At 38.8% G+C, this 16,101-nt stretch overlaps 2 protein-coding genes across 2 annotated transcripts in view; both read left to right on the forward strand.

Moving 5' to 3' along the window:
- LOC104860398 overlaps positions 1 to 5,651 on the forward strand; it is a gene marked incomplete at its 3' end in the record, with an annotated part of 11,572 nt that extends 5,921 nt beyond the window's left edge. The window contains 7 exon segments of the mRNA XM_033759172.1: positions 109 to 480; positions 4,356 to 4,441; positions 4,548 to 4,787; positions 4,789 to 4,836; positions 4,838 to 4,956; positions 4,959 to 5,440; positions 5,442 to 5,651. Of these exon segments, the coding sequence (XP_033615063.1) occupies positions 109 to 480; positions 4,356 to 4,441; positions 4,548 to 4,787; positions 4,789 to 4,836; positions 4,838 to 4,956; positions 4,959 to 5,440; positions 5,442 to 5,651 (1,557 nt within the window).
- The window catches only part of LOC104864469 (neutrophil gelatinase-associated lipocalin), a 57,780-nt gene that overhangs the window by 6,177 nt on the left and 35,502 nt on the right, over positions 1 to 16,101 (forward strand). The gene's annotated exons all lie outside the window — the stretch shown is intronic.

Genomic DNA, 16,101 nt, shown 5'->3' on the forward strand with positions numbered 1-16,101 from the left:
CCCACTTCACATGGACAGGGTGTGGACTCCCTGAGTTCTCTCACCCAACACTGCTCCTAAGTCTACTTGCCTCCCCCAGTCTCTATTGTAACTGTCCCTGTATCCCAGTCCCTCCCTGCAGTTGCCCTTGCAGAGCCCTACCTGGTGTTCCTGGAAGTCTGGCTGCAGTGGGAACTTGTCCAGTGGTGGGATATCAGTCATGCCTGGAATAGAGTCCAGAGCCTGGATATTCAGGCCCCCCAACAGGAGGCCCAGCCACAGGAGACCCAGGACCATGGCTGCAGAGAAGCTGCTGTGCTGGCAACTATTGGAGGAGAAAGAGAAGCACAAAGAAGGCCAACTATGGAAAACTATTTATGGCCTCCAATCTGCCCCTCCTTGGGTGGGGAGATCCGTCCTTTGATAAATCTACGACAGGAGAGTCCTTTGGTGGCCACTCCTTCAGAAACACATAACCAGATATCTTCCACTCCCCTGCGGGTCAGGATTCTGCAATATAAAGGAAAAGGGGAAAGGGAATGGAGGGACATGCCCAGACCTGCTTAGTAGTGTGTCAAGTTCAAGAGCTCCCTCTCTGTGCTCACTGAGCCTCTTCCCTTCATCTTATTGACACTGCCTACGATTCAGCAGCTGGAATTAAGGGAAACTGTCATGTCAAATCCCTTGTGCCCATCATGTGGGTGTGTGGGGTAATGCCAACTCACTGTACCCAGAAATAGCAAAAAACATGCCAGGTACCATGCCTGCCACGTCCACAATCAGGAGGATGGGATAGGAGTGTCGCCAGCATTTCCGGGCCAGTCTGGGCTGTACAATGAAGTCCAGACTGGCCTAAAGTACAAGGGAAGACCTGTCCCAAGAAACAACAACAACAACAAAAAAGAAAAAAGAAAGAAAAGAAAAAGAAAGGTAAGAAAAGAAAAAAATAAAGCGAGGAATATTCACTGTGACAGGTCTTGTGCTTCACTTTGGTTCTACTTGGAATGTAGATCTTCGTATCCTCTCTCTGAAGGAGGCTTACGTCTGTCTCACTGGCTGTACACTACTGAAGTGGAGAGACATTATGCTAGATTCGTGTATCTATTCCTGATACTTCTATCTTCGTGTAACCAACAGCAGAAGACCAAAGCAAAACACTAGGAGTTACCATTATAAGAAAGAAGTTTCCCACATAATTGAAGCTGTGAACATTTAAAAGGTATATAAATAACAAAAATAGAATTTTAAAGTAATATACATTAGAACTTAGGAATGAAGTATTGCATTAACAAACTTCGTTAATAACAGGAGAATAGTGTTTGTGTAGATCCCAAATGGATAATGAAAGATGATCTATGTCCACTTTCATAATTTCTTTTAAATGTAGAAAGGTAAGTGAAAAAGAAAAAAAGAAAGATACACCGGAAAGAGAATAAAAGGGGAAAGACCCATCGTTGGCTTAGAATAGCTGTCTTCAAGCCAAAAATACAGTGTTAAATCTAGGCTGCCAAGATAAAAGCCACAATGTCAAGGTTATCAAATCCAAGGGAAGTCTGAAAAAATGTCCTAGCCAAGAGGAGCCTAAAGAGACATTGGCCCTGCTGTAATTTGGGTGTGATTTCAGGGTCCCCCAGAGGTTCGTGTGTGAGTCTAGGCTGCCAAGATAAAAGCCACAATGTCAAGGTTATCAAATCCAAGGGAAGCCTGAAAAAAAGAGACATTGGCCCTGCTGTAATTTGGGTGTGATTTCAGGGTCCCCCAGAGGTTCGTGTGTGACAATTTAACCCCCACTGTGATACATCAAGACCACGGGTGTAGGTATGACTCAGGTAGCCATAAAGGTGATTACATAAACTGAGTCCAGAATGCTGGCTATGGGCTGGCAGGATCTTGGCTTTTCCTGGACACAGGCTCCATTCTTTCCTGTGTGTTAGAAGTTGGGCTTTGGGAACCCGCTCCCAGGGATGCTCACAGCAGCAGAGAAGTGCATAGCTGCCTATGTTTTTGCTGCTCTAATGAAACACCACAGACTCCATCACTTACATACAAGGTTTATTTCTCACAACTCTGGAAGCTGGGAAGTCCACAAGTCAGTAGCAGAGTTGGTGTCTAGACTTTTCCACACAGTTGACACTATCAAAGTGTCCTCACACTGTGGAAGAGATGGCAGGGTGAAAAGGGCTTGTTATGGTTTACATCTACCATCCACCAAATCCCCATGTGCACATAGGTGGGGCTTTGGGGGGTAATTGGATCATGGGTGTGTGATCCTATTGGCAGAATTGTCCACCGTTACACATTCAAACCACAGCAGCAGCCATAGCTGACGGAGCATTCTACTCTTTACCTGATCTTGGGGCAAGGCGGCTGTTTCCACTTGCTTAACCCCCAAAGGACCAACTTGTTCTCTCCCCGAGTCCACCCCATCCCTGCACCCCAGAGCCAAACCCTGCAATCTGCCTTCTCTGTGAACCTCAATTCTCCAATATTTCAACTCCGATCCATCCAGTGGACAGAGCCAGGCACACAGTAAGTAGGTGAGTCTTGGCTTCTCCCCTAGAGTCTTCATCTGTTCCACCTGTCATCTCCCAATGGTACTCTCAGGCCTTAGCCTCATTGTTCGCCCCACCTCTGCTGCCACAGCTGCACCCATATCCTGGCCCTTTTAGGAGCTCAAGCCAGACCCTGCCTCTGGACATGGTACCCCACAGACTGGCCTGGCAGCACTTAGTCTTCGCTGCTTATCAGGCCCTATTCAGGTGACTACACTGACAACTGATTGCTTTGCTATTTGCTGGTTCTTTGACTCAGACTTCACCAGTCCCTGCTGTGACCTCCATAACTCCTTTTTTGTTTCATGGTTGTGGTAGTGTTAGAAGTAGGGACTGAACACAGAGACATTACAAATTCTTAGCCTTATTTTTTATTAGGAGACAAGGTCTTACTAATTTGACCAGTCTGGTTTCACATTTGTGATCCTCCTAGCTCAGCCTCTGGAGTTGAGCCTGCTAGGATTACACGCAGGTTGGTAACAAGAAGCTCACAGCATTAGAAGCCCTGGGAGCCTTGGGTGGAGTCCCACACCGAATCCAGTTTCCCACCTCCCACTTTGGGACACCGTACGATTTGTCTTGTTTCTACTTCCTGAATGTGTTTTCCCTGCCACCACCATGAGTGTTGTTGGAAGGGAAGGCTGAAGATGGTGAAGAAGGGGAGGAGGTAAGAAGAGACCAGAAGAAAGGCAGAAGGAAGGGAGGATATGAGGAAGACTGTTCTCCAATACACATATCGTACCTCTTCCACCGAACTGCAAGGCTCTAATGACATGCAGAGTCTTGGGATGGCTGCAAACTTTCTCCCTTTGATGGTGATCCTGCTGGGACTTTCTCCAGTGCTAAGGACAGCAGAGCTAGGCAATGCATGGGCCTGCCTTGAGAAGCTGGAAGGACCTGGGGCCTGTAGGACCAGGATGGATCCCAGGCAAAGAGTTCATCATGACTTGTCAGGAATGGGGTGGAGGGATAGTGGGCAAGTGGCTGGTTGCCCACTGGAGACAAGTTTTCTCTTCTATAAGCAGAGAATGACAATATCTCCTCCTGACATGAGCTGCCTATAATCCCTGAGTCTTGCACCTCTACCAAACACTGCCTCAGAATCACTTGGCTCTCTTTCCCTCTGTTCCTTCTGTCCCTGTCCCCTCCCTGTAATTATTTTCCAGAGTTTTTACATGGTGCCCTTGAAGACTGGCTGCACAGGGGCTACACTCAATATTGGGCTTAGGGTCATGACCAGTGCGGAGGCCTGGCTTTGGGTTTACAGTGCTTCTAGCACAGTGAGTCTGACACACAATCGACCTAGGGCCATGGCTTTAGGAGAACTGCTGGACTGGCAGGTATTGGAGGAGGCATAAGGATTTCAACCCAAAGGAACTACTCATTGATCACCTAGCTGCTACCTCCTAGAGTACGTTTACTAAATCCTTTGCTGAATCCAGGAATGGTGAATCAGTTGTTGGCAAATGCTTCAAAAACTCATGGCAAGAATACTTTTAAGCGAAATAAATAAGACACACATGTATAAATATCAAATCATTTTTCTGGTGTGAAAAACTAAAACGGTAAATAAGGTTCAGATCATATAATTGATACTGAGAAATAGGAAGAAAAGGTCTAAAGTAGTAGGGGAAGTGGGAAGGGTAGGAGAAAGGAAAGAGGGGAAAAGAAAAAATATGAGAAAAGGAAAAATGGAAACAAAGTCTTTGTAAATAGGGAAGGGTGGAAGGGGTGAAGGAAGGGCAGGGGAATGGGGAAAAATGAGAACCAAGATAACTTCTGGTCTTGGAACCCCAGGTTGCCCCTGAAACATGACATAATTTCTAACCTGGAGACCTCATCTTCACCAAGATGAAAGGTTATCCTCACTGGCCAGCTCTAGTGGATGAAGTTTACCATAGTTTTCCTTGGTTTCTGAGTAAGGAAATAATATCCTTTGGTCCTGAAAAGGCTGTATCCTGAGTTCCAAAAAAGAAGATGGGCAATTTTTTGTGGTCAGCTTTACAGCCTCATCAGGAACTTAATCTAACTGCCCATCTTTTTGGGGGGGACTCTGAAGACTGCTCTTTTAGGACCAAAGGATATAGTTCCTTACTCAGAAAATAAGGAAAAGTATGGTAAACCAAATACATGAAAAGGTTTTAATGCAACTTTATGGGAGATAGACAACAATCTGAAAGTGAACTGTTCAAGCCAATAGGCATCAGATAAACAGCCAAACACATCATCTGAGGTTGAAGTTGAAGAAAAAGAAATATGTTTCAAGGGAAGATGGTGATCGTGAAGCAAAAGCAAGCAATGAGGATGACTAAAGCAGTTGACATAGCTACTCCAACAGCTGCCAGAAGAGGGAGAAAGAGAAAGGCAGAAAAAGTAGAAACCAAGGAGGCAGGAGTAGTGACAACAGCAACAGCATCTGTTAATCTAGGAGTCCTAAGAGAGGAAGACTTGCAGCTACAGAAGTCAAGATTCCAAAACCAAGAAGCAGAGCCCAAATGGTAAAACAGCCTCACCCTTCAGAGAGGTACATGGCAGCTGAAAAAGACAAAAGTAGGAAAATTGGGCAAGAGGAAAAACCACCTAAAAGGCAGTCTAAAAAGAATTAAGACAGCCAGAATGAAAAAGATAAACCAAGAAAAGAGCCAGACAAAAAACAGGGCAAGAAAGAAGTTGAATCAAAAGGGAAAAATTTAGCTAAAACAGGGATTACATCAACTTCCAAATCTGAAGAAGAGGGAGATGACCAAGAAGGCAAAAAGAAGGGAAGGGTTGGAAGAAATTTACAGACTGCTTACAGAAGGAATATGCTGAAAGGCCAACATGAGAAGGAAGCCACAGACCAAAAACGCAAGTAAGAGGAACAAATGGAAACCGAGCAGCAGAGTAAAGTTGAAAGAAATAATCCAGAATTTAAAGCAAGTGGAGAAGAAACAAGAAACAGCAATGGATTTTTGACCTCAAAATATACATGCTGAAATTAAAAATTCACTCAAAATTGATAATCTTGATGTGAACAGATACACTGAGGCTTTGAGTGAACTTGCTTCACTTCAGATCACAATGCAACAAGCTCAGAAACACACAGATGACCACAACCCTGAAAACAAAATGATGATGAACAATAAAGGTGAAGTCACAACACATCCATCAGAAATCCAGGGGATTATCAATACCTACTTCAAGAACCTGTTCTCTAATAAAATGGAAAAGAAGAAATGAACAGATTCCTAGATAAATATGAATTGCCAAAATTGAATGAAAAAGATATAAAAATTCTAAAAGCCCAATTACAACTAATGAAATTGAAAACATAATTAAAAATTTGCCAACAAAGAAAAGCCCAGATCCTGATGGCTTCACTGCTGAATTCTAGGACATTTAGAGAAGAACTATTGCCATTTCTCTGCAAACTCTTCAGTGAAATTGAAAGGAAAGCAGTACTTTCAAATTCATTCCTGGAAGCAAGTTTTACTTTTATTCCAAAACTAGAGAAACACCCAACTATAAAAGAGAACTACAGGCCAATCTCTCTAATGAACATAGATGCAAAAATTCTCAATAAAATACTGGTGAACAGAGTAAAAAATGAGAACCAAGAACTTTCATGTGAAGGTACAGGATCCCATTAATGAATGTAACTGTATTGTAGACCTAGATTGTACCAATAAACTCAATTTAAAAAAAGAATGAGAAATCAGATGCATTCATAGGAAAATGGATACATATTGAGGATATACTCCTAAGTGAAATAAATAAGTCACACAGGTGTAAATACCGAATAGTTTCTCTGGTATGAATAAACTGTAGCAGTACATAAGATCCTAGTGAGATAACTGACATTGTGAACTGGGAAGAAAAGGGCTAAAGGTGTAGGGAAAGAGGGAAGGGTAGGGGAAAGGTAATAAGGAAAAAAAATGTGAGAAAATGAAAAGATGGAAATAAAGTGTTTGTAAATGGGGAAGGGAGGGGGGGTGAAGGGAGGGCAGGGACAAGGGGAAAAAATGGGAACCAAGACCTGTCATGTAAAGGTACAAGATCCCAAAAATGCATGTAACTGTACTGTATACCTAAAATGCACCAATAAACTCAATAAATAAATAAATAACAAAAAAAGAAAATCATGAACCTTGACCAAGTCAAATTTATTCCAGTGATGCAAGGATGGTTCAACCTATGTAAATCAATAAATGTAATACACTATATTAACAGAGTCAAGGACAAAAACCATACAATCATCTCAATAGATGCAGAAAAAGCATTCAACAAAATCCAACACCCATTCATCATAAAAACCTTACAGAAAATTGGAATAGATGATCTTTATCTCAACCTTATAAAGACTATCTCTTAAAAACTAATAGGTGAGCCCAGCACACCAGAGGAGACCAGCAGCAGCTTGCAACCCTCTGGCCCACCCTTCAAACCCAGCATGCCAGAGGAGGCTGGCAGTAGCTCCCGACCCTCTGGTAGGCCCGCTCCTTCAACCCAGCATGCCAGAAGAAACCAGCAACAGCTTGCAACCCTGTGGTAGGCCTGCCCCTTTAACCCAATGTGCCAGAAGAGCCCAGCACAGTGGTGTTGATGCCCCACCCCCACAAATAAGAAAAAGAGAGCCCCTCTAAAGCTCCTAGGTGAAAATTGAAGCCCACTGGAAAAGTGAAGAAAATCTGTGATAAAGGCACACCACACCACCATAGTTGGTAAGTTGGAGGGACCAGCATCTCACATCTGAATCTGTTCTAACTTCAGGAGAAAGACAACTGGAGCCTGCAGTAGAACCTTACAGAGTTCAACCCAGCAGCGGGTCAGAGATCTCAATTTGGGCCTTGCAGCCCAAAATCATCCTGAACAATAGGGGACAACAGAGACATACCCTGAAGGAGGCCCTCTATTTCTATTTGTATTTTTTATTTTCAAAATAATTATTTCCCCTTATCTTTAAACATTTCAAATTTTTTATCTATCTTTTTCTTTTCTCAAATTTTTTTTGCTTTTTTAATCTTCTCTTTCTTATCTTTTCTCTCTCTCTCTCTATCTCTCTCTCTCTCTCTCTCTCTCTCTCTTACTCTCTCTCCTACCATGATCTCCATTACTCTCCCTTTTTGTTCCTATTCCTATCCTAATTTGAATTTACTTTCTTTTTCCTTTTCTTCTTTTTCTTCCTCAGTTGCCATTACTTTTAAAAGAAAGTAATTACAGTCTCTAGTCTCCCCAATGCTATTATTTTGCTCTGTTCTTGGATATATTTTGTTCATCTTCTCTTCAACAGCTCCCTGGAGTTTGTGTGATCTTCCTGTATCCTCTGACCTCAAGTCTAACCCTTCTCTATCCTATTTATCCCTCCCTCCCAACTCCTTTTAAATCCCCATCCTGAAAGGTAAAGTTGTGATACTGAAGAGTTTATTCACTATCAACATATTTTGGGCTGGTCCTTGATTTTTATTTAATTCACACAGTTAAAGCTGATCGATTAATAACTACCACAGATTGTCATTTTCTAAGCTGTGCTTGATGCTATTGTGTTGCTGATTGTATCACTTGGGCTAAGGTGTTGTGATTGATCTAATCAGTTGTCCTCCCTGGTATAATGAAAATGAGACATTAGGGACTCAAAACCTAAAAACCACCTGTATCTGGAAGATCAAAGCATTAATCAAGGAATTACTACTACTCCCTGTGCCACAAATGGTATCCTCAACCTGGCAGGGTGGTATATGTCTGTAATCTCAACATTTTTGGAGACTGAGGCTGGAGGACTGAAAGTCTGAGCTGGCTCAGACAATTTAGCATGATGCTGTCTCAAAATAAAAATTAAAGAAATACTGTCCCTCCACCTTGGCAGGAATGAATCCCCAGGAATACTGGTGAGGCCATGAGGAGGACCATCCCTCCTTTTGTTTCAGCATCATCTTGACAAGTAAGTCAGGATGTCAGATATTTTTTTAGATCTATATTTTACTTTAGGGACATCAACTTTTCTATTAAGTCATTCCATTGTTCTGGGCCTGAGCCTTTTACCATAGAGTGGCATTTGTAGCATCAAACTTATCACAGTGAATATTCTTAGGTGGCAGTGGGGAAGTAATGTACAAGAGAATTTTATCTAGGGAGGAAAAGTCCCCAAAACAAGAGCTTCATGCTGATGAAGACTTTTGTGGTCATTTCAAGACTGCATGTTGGACAAATAAAACATGAAACTTTTAAAAGGCACAAAATAAAAGAAATCACAACTTAGATGGCACAGTGATTTACATGTACCTCCTTCACTGAATAAGAAAGCACTAACACTTATCAGAAATGTGTTAAACAGGGAAAGATCAATGGATATCATAGCCAGAACACACAGAGAAGGGTTTCACATCTTTGGTGTTTCTGTTAAAAAGGACCTGAGATTGCATTTTGCTGCAGCAAAAATGGTCATCACAGTGACATCAAATGATACCAAATGATGGGAAGGCTATGGGAAGAAGGAATACTTATACAGTGATGGTTTTACGTGAACTAGTATGCTTACTACAAAAAACTGAAACTAGAAATCCCAACCCCTTCTAGCATCTTTCTGAAAGAATTAGAGACATCATATTCCAGTGATACATGCATACCCCATGTTTTTAGCAGCACAACTCATAATAGCTAAAGTTCAGAAGTAGCTTATATGTCCATCATGAAATGAATAGATAAGGAAAATATTGGTATTTATACACAATGGAATACTACTCTGCCATAAAGGAGGAACTTGACCTATTTGTAGGAAAATGAATGCATCTGGAGACTGTAATGTTAAATGAAATAAATCAGAGACACAAGTTTACAACTGGGATGGTTTTTTCTTATTTGATAACCAAAATATAAAAATAAACAAAAAATAAATGATAGATAATAAGAAATAGGGAGATGAATGGAGGAGGCAGCAGAGGGAAATGGGATGAAAAAAGAATTAAGGTTTGTTATGTACAGGTAGCCACTAACAACAGTGCATGCAATCATTCTGTACTGTAAGCATGTACAAATAGAAAATGAAATTTGGCAAAAAATGAAATAAAACTATGCTCTTACATTTTAAAAATTTAAACTGGAGAAAGGTATTAAAAATAAAAATATAAAATGGAAAAAATAGATATCAGCTGGAATTTGTGTGTTTCTCCTTCCGATAGCTCCTCAGAGATATCTATTAGACTGGCCTCTAATGATTTTGCTTCTCTTCTGTGTATTTTTTGTATATCACATGGTGTAGGCTGGCTGATGTGCCCTTCTTTATAGTAGAAACATATAGTAAGAATGCAGTTCAGAATTACTGCCGTTATTTTCCTAGGGAGCAGGAAAATGTCTAGTGAATATCACAACATCAATAAACCACAAACAGCATATCAAAGAAGACAGGACTGTCATCACATGATCTGGTGATATTTGCAGCATTGTTATCTGGGTCAAGTGGACATTGACCCTCTCCATGGGATCACTGTGAGCTTGGGTCACAATAACATTGTGGAGTATCATTTGGGGACAGTCATGGACCAGGTGTTTGGACTGTGACTGCTTTATTTTGTCTTTGTGGCTGTTGAAGTCATGATGAGAGTCACGTGGGCAGATGACTCTGACCTTGCCCTCTGGGCAGTTTCCCTCTTTCTTGTCTTGACTACAGCTTGGGCTGGTGGATTTTTTTTAAACAAAATTATTAATTTATTTTTACTTTGCAAAAAATAGAACTTTCATAACAAAATAATGGGTGAGTAACAATAGCTAATTCTCTGTGCATCATAATCGTAAAAGTAGTTACTCAGAGAACCAGACATAGACAAAAGCGATTCTCCCTTAGGAAGAAGAAATAGATAACATCACACAACTTTTCTTTTCAATGAGCTAAGACAAAGTCGTGGTATAAATGAATAATAAACCTTACAAATACATTAAAATATTTTTGGAACAACAAGATTTAAGGTAATTTAAGGAACTGCTTGAAATATTCTCTGCTTCCCATTTATCTATCTTCTACTTTGCTCTTTTATTTGTCATATAAGAGAAGCCATGTGATATTTAAGTTTGTGCCTCTGCCTTTTTTCACTTGACATTAGGTACACAAGTTGCATGTGTTTACCTATAATTGTCTCAAGTTTTTATTTCATTATGATAGAGCAGTACTCCAGTGTGTATAAATTTTAAAATCCATTTATCTGTTGATGGACACTTACACTGTTACTAAAATCTACCTATTCTAAGTTGTGTTGCTATAAAGATATATCCCTGTAATACTTCTGAGAAGATTTATACAAGATATATGTGCCTAGATTAAACTTCTGCATGGACTATCCAATTTTCCCAGCTTCATTTATTAAAGAGGCCATCATTCTTTCATTGTATTTTTTCCCTATTTTGTAAAAACTCAAGTGGTTGCATTGCCTGAGGTTCTTTCTGCTTCCTTTATTCTGACCCAATTATCCCCATGCCTGCTTTTGTGCTGCACCATATTGTTTTAATCACCATAGCTTTATAGTGTAACTTCAAGTGTGGGATACTGATGCCTCCTGCTTTGCCTTTGTTACTCAGGATTTCTTTGGTTATTCTGCGTCTTTTTTGATTCCATATGAGTTTTAGTATTGTTTTCTCTATATTTGTGACAAATGTCATTGGTATTTTGATTGAGATTGCATTAAATATATATATTTAGATCTGTATATCAATTTTGAAAGTATAGCTATTTTGAACACAGTAGTTCTGTCTATGCAGGAACAAGAGAAAGACTTTTATCCTCAATTTTCTTTTCCACAGTGATGCACTTTTCATTGTACAGGTCTTTCACTTCCTTGGTGTGGTTAATTTCTAAGTACTTCATTTTTTAATGGTATTATAAATGATGCTGTTTTTCTAGTTCCTTTTTTATGCATACATGGTTAGGGTATAGGAATGCTATTGATTTTTCTGTGTTTATTTTGTAGCCTGCTACTCTGCTGAGTTTGGTCATTGATTCTAGGAGACTTTTGGTTCAGATTTGGGGTCTTGTCAGTATAGTGATGATACTTTGTCTTTGTGCTTTACTATCAATATTATTATTTTTTCCCTTGCCTGATTGCTCTGGATCATGTTTCCTGGAATATTGTGAACAAGAGTGGTGATAGTCAGCATCCTTGTTTGTTCCTGGTTTTAGATTGAAAGCTGTCAGTTTTTCCCCATTTAATATGATGTTGTCATAGTTCGATCCTAAGTGGTTTTTATCAGATGGAGATAAGGTCGATCTATACTACCTCTTTTCTTAGGATTTTTATAACAAATGATGTTGGATTTTGTTAAAGGCTTTTTCTATTGAGATGACATGATTGATTTTTGTCCTTGCTTCTATTTATGTGATGAATAATGTTATTGAGTTGTATATGTGGAACCACTCTCACATTCCTGTGATGAAGCCTACTTAGTCATAGTGTGTGATCTTTTTGGTGATTTGTTCTATTGTGTTAGCCAATGTATTATTAAGCATTTTCTCATCTATGTTCATTAAAGAGATTGACCAGTTAACTTTTTGGTGAGAACTTAATCTGGTTTGGAAATACGGATACTTTAAGCTTCTCAGAATTATTTGGGAAGTACTCCTTCCCTCTTGATTTCATTAGCATTTGAGAAGTATTGGTACTAGATATTACCTGAACATCTGTAGAATTCAGCTGTGAATCCATCAGTTCCTGTGCCTTCTTAGTTGGTATACTTTTCATTACTACTACAATGTCATTGTCTGTTATTGGATTATTCAAGATTTTTAAGTCTTCTTGGTTTCATTTTGGTCATTCATATGTATTTCTGAATCTCCCCATTTCTGAATTCTCCAATTTTTTGCCATATACGTTTGTAAAGTAGTTGCTAATAATTTTCTGAATTTCAATGATATCCACTGTGATTTCATCTTTTTCATTTCAAATACATTCATTCATGTATTTTCTTTCCTTTCTGGGGGTGGATTGGCTAAAGGTTTGTACATTTCAATTACTATTTCAAGGAAGCAGCTCTTTGATTCACTGTCTTTGTATTTTTTAGTCTTTGTTTCATGATTTCTGTTCTCATTTTAATAAAAGCTCTGAATATAAATTTTTCTTGTTTTTCTTGGATCTTGAGATGCTTTATTAGGTGTTTCTTTGAACTCATTTGGTTTTCCTAATGTAGACATTCACAGTTATGAAACTTCCTTGTAGAACTGCTTTCATTGCATCTCATAAATTCAAGTGTGCTGTATTAGAACTATTAATTCATTCTAGGAACTCTCTTTTTCTTTCCTCTGTGATCCATTGATTAGTCAAGAATATGTTGTTTAATTTCCATATGTGAACATAGTTTCTGTGGTTTCCTGTGATAATGATTGATTTCTAGTTTCATTGCACTCTAATCTGATAATAAGCATAGTAAAATTTTGATTCTTTTACATTTGTTTAGACTTGTTTTATTAGCTAATATGTGATCTCTTTTGGAAAAATATCATATGTTGCCAAAAAGATGTGTTGCCCATATTTATTCAGTTGTTGCTGGGTAGGACACTCTGTATGTGTCTATTAAGTCCACTTGTTCAAACTTTGGTTCAACATTTCTTTATTGATTTTTTATTTAGTTTATCATCTGCTATTGTGGGGTGTTGAGTTTCTTCATCATAATCATATATTTGTCTGATCTATTATGTCTGTTAGTGTTTGTTTATGAAGATGAATTTACCGTGGTTTGGTGCATATATGTTCATTATTGTTATCTCTTCCTGTTGTATAGTTCCATTGATTAATATCTAATGTCATTCTTTGCCACTTTTGATCAGCCTTAGCTCTAAGTCCACTTTGTCTGAAAAAGGTATAGCTACTCTTGCTTTTTTGGGAGTTCCCAAGGCAGGGAATAGTGTTTTCAATCTTTTGATTGTAGTCTATGAATCCCTTTTTATGTTAAATGTGTTTCTTATATACAGCATACTCTTGGACTTTGGTTTTATATCTATTCTCATAATCTGTGTCTTTGACTAAAGAATTAAGTACATTTGGAATGATAGCTATAATTGATAGGTATTGCCTCATTTCTATCATTGTGTTTTCCTGTTGCTGTTTTGCTTTCTGTCCCTTCTACTTAATTGCTAAGCATGGCTGATACATTCATTTTGTTGGACCTTTTGACATTATTGGATTCATTATTTTTTCTTCTAGGATATCCTTCAGAATTTTTTAAAGTGGTGGTTTGGTGTTCATGAATTGCTTTAGGCACTCTTTATCAAAGAAATATCTTTTGTCTCCATTAAAACTCAAAGACGATTTTTCAGGATATATCAATTTGGGTTGAAAGTTGTTTTCTTTGGAGGCTTGAAACACTTCATCCCAAGCTCTCCTTTCCTTTAAGGTTTGTGTTCAAAGATCAGCTGTAATTCTGAATGCTTTTTCTTTATAGGTTGTTGCTTTTCTCTACTAGCTTTTGAGGTTTTGTGTTGTATTTCTGGTGTTTTAATTATTATATTGCATGAAGGGTTTTTTTTTGTCATTGTGGCTATTTGAGGTTCTACATGCCTTACTTGTTGTTGTGTTAATTTTCACATTTCTGGTGTTTTAATTATTATATTGCATGAAGGTTTTTTTTTTTTTGTCATTGTGGCTATTTGAGGTTCTACATGCCTTACTTGTTGTTGTGTTAATTTTCTTTCCATGTCTGAAAATTTTTCTGCTATTACTTCTCTGGGCAGGTTTTTATGACCTTTGTTCTTTCTTTTAATTTTTCTTTTTTTTAATTTAATTTATTGGTACATTCTAGGTAGACAGTACAGCTACATTCATTACAGGTACCTTGTACCATGCTCTTTTAATTTTTCAATAATTCCAATTACTCATATTAGTTTTTGAGTTGTTGCAAAAGGAATCAGTAAGTGACACACAGAGAGGCAGCAGAATGGAAGTAAAATAATAAATTCACTTATCAATAAGGGTTGATCACACATAAGCCATGCCAGGATTGACGATGCACTGGGTTACAACTCCTCCTTTTATAGGATTTTACAGCCTTAACTTCATTTGGGTAGTTATATTTCATTCTCACAGTTCAAATCATGGTCATAGAATAGTTAAGCTTTTCAACCCAGATGTAACAGTTCTTTGCAGCTGGGGAGTTTACCTTTAAGATTCACCTAGTTATCTATTCTAGACCATAAGAAGGGGGTGTTCAGGGTCAGGGGAGCAAATGTTAGCAATGGGTTCTTTCATTTAGACACTTTTATGATCAGGTAGCTCCAGTCTCATCAGAGCTCAAGACCTTGACTGTTATCTCAAGGTAAGAGCAAATGCCTCATTCAGCATTTAGTGCCTTTGGTGCCTATTAGTTTTGAGCTAAACAAAACAAACGCTGTTAGAGACATCAGAAGCCATTTTACATTGTAACACTTTATAGGTTTTGCTATTTATAAAATTTTTCCCTATCAGAGTCATCTAGCATCTTTTGGCTCTATTTTTCATGTTCTCTCATTTTTAAGATATCTTGCATTAACTGATCATTAAGAGGGCTGTCCTCTAAATCTGACATTTTGTCTTCATGTTGGTCATTTTCATTGCTCATACTTTCCATCATATTTTCAATCTCCTGGATTTCTGTTTGCAGCTCTTTTATAGACTTATGTTCTTTTGTATACTGCTCATTCATATTTTGCATTTCTTTCTTTAGCACCACTAGATTTTTAGTAGTGTCTTCTTGAGATATGCTGATCATTTGTTTCCCTAGGGTCCTTTTCTGATTGTGTATATCTTCTTTAAATTTTCAAAGTACTTCATTGAATCATTTTTTTACCATTAATACCCTTTCAGACAATTTTGTTGTGCAGTTCCTGATTTTCTCCACTGACTCGTTTTGGGGGCTATTGGGAGATTTTGGAGATGGGTTGTGTGTATATGCATGTGTTTGGATTTGTGACATTTTTTGGCTCAGTGCTCAGTTCTTAAAAGTTCAGCCACAGTATTTTTTATGACTCCCATGCAATTCAAATATTGGCGAACAAACCAAAGATATTGCCAGCAAAAATTATGACATGTTGGCCATAGTAGTTAAATCAGCAGTCAAACAACTGGATACTGACAAACTCAAAAGCCAATCCTGAACTTCCTTTAACCAAAGCAAAGTGGTCTGTGACTTTGGGAATTACATTCAAATCACCTAGAAATTGATCAATAGTTATTCAGACCACTAATTTCTGCTGATGAAGGCAGTAATGTAAGAGCTAATGCATACCACTGGACTAAATGCCACCACCTTCAGGTCTACCCCTTCTGAAGATTATACCCACAAAACTGGGTTCTCACCACAGAAGCACAATTCATTCAGATTTTGTAGTTTTGCCAGTCTTCTCTCCCATGCAGGCCATTTGAGCCCTGAGCTAACATCAGCAGCTCTGGGTAGGGGATGTATCACTTTCTGCCTCCTGCAAAGTTCACATGAGACCTAGACCAGCAGCAGTGGCCCTCAAGTGTGGGCTACATGGATACTCTGTCTTCTTGCACTAGTGGTGGCAGTGGCATATGGACAGAGCATTCAGGTCTTCTTCCTTCTGCTTCCCATACATGGTGCTCATATCTTTGTTGGTGGA

Source organism: Fukomys damarensis, unplaced genomic scaffold, assembly GCF_012274545.1.
Source record: "Fukomys damarensis isolate Sample0158 unplaced genomic scaffold, DMR_v1.0_HiC HiC_scaffold_36, whole genome shotgun sequence".
In the NCBI taxonomy this organism is placed as follows: Eukaryota; Metazoa; Chordata; class Mammalia; order Rodentia; family Bathyergidae; genus Fukomys; species Fukomys damarensis.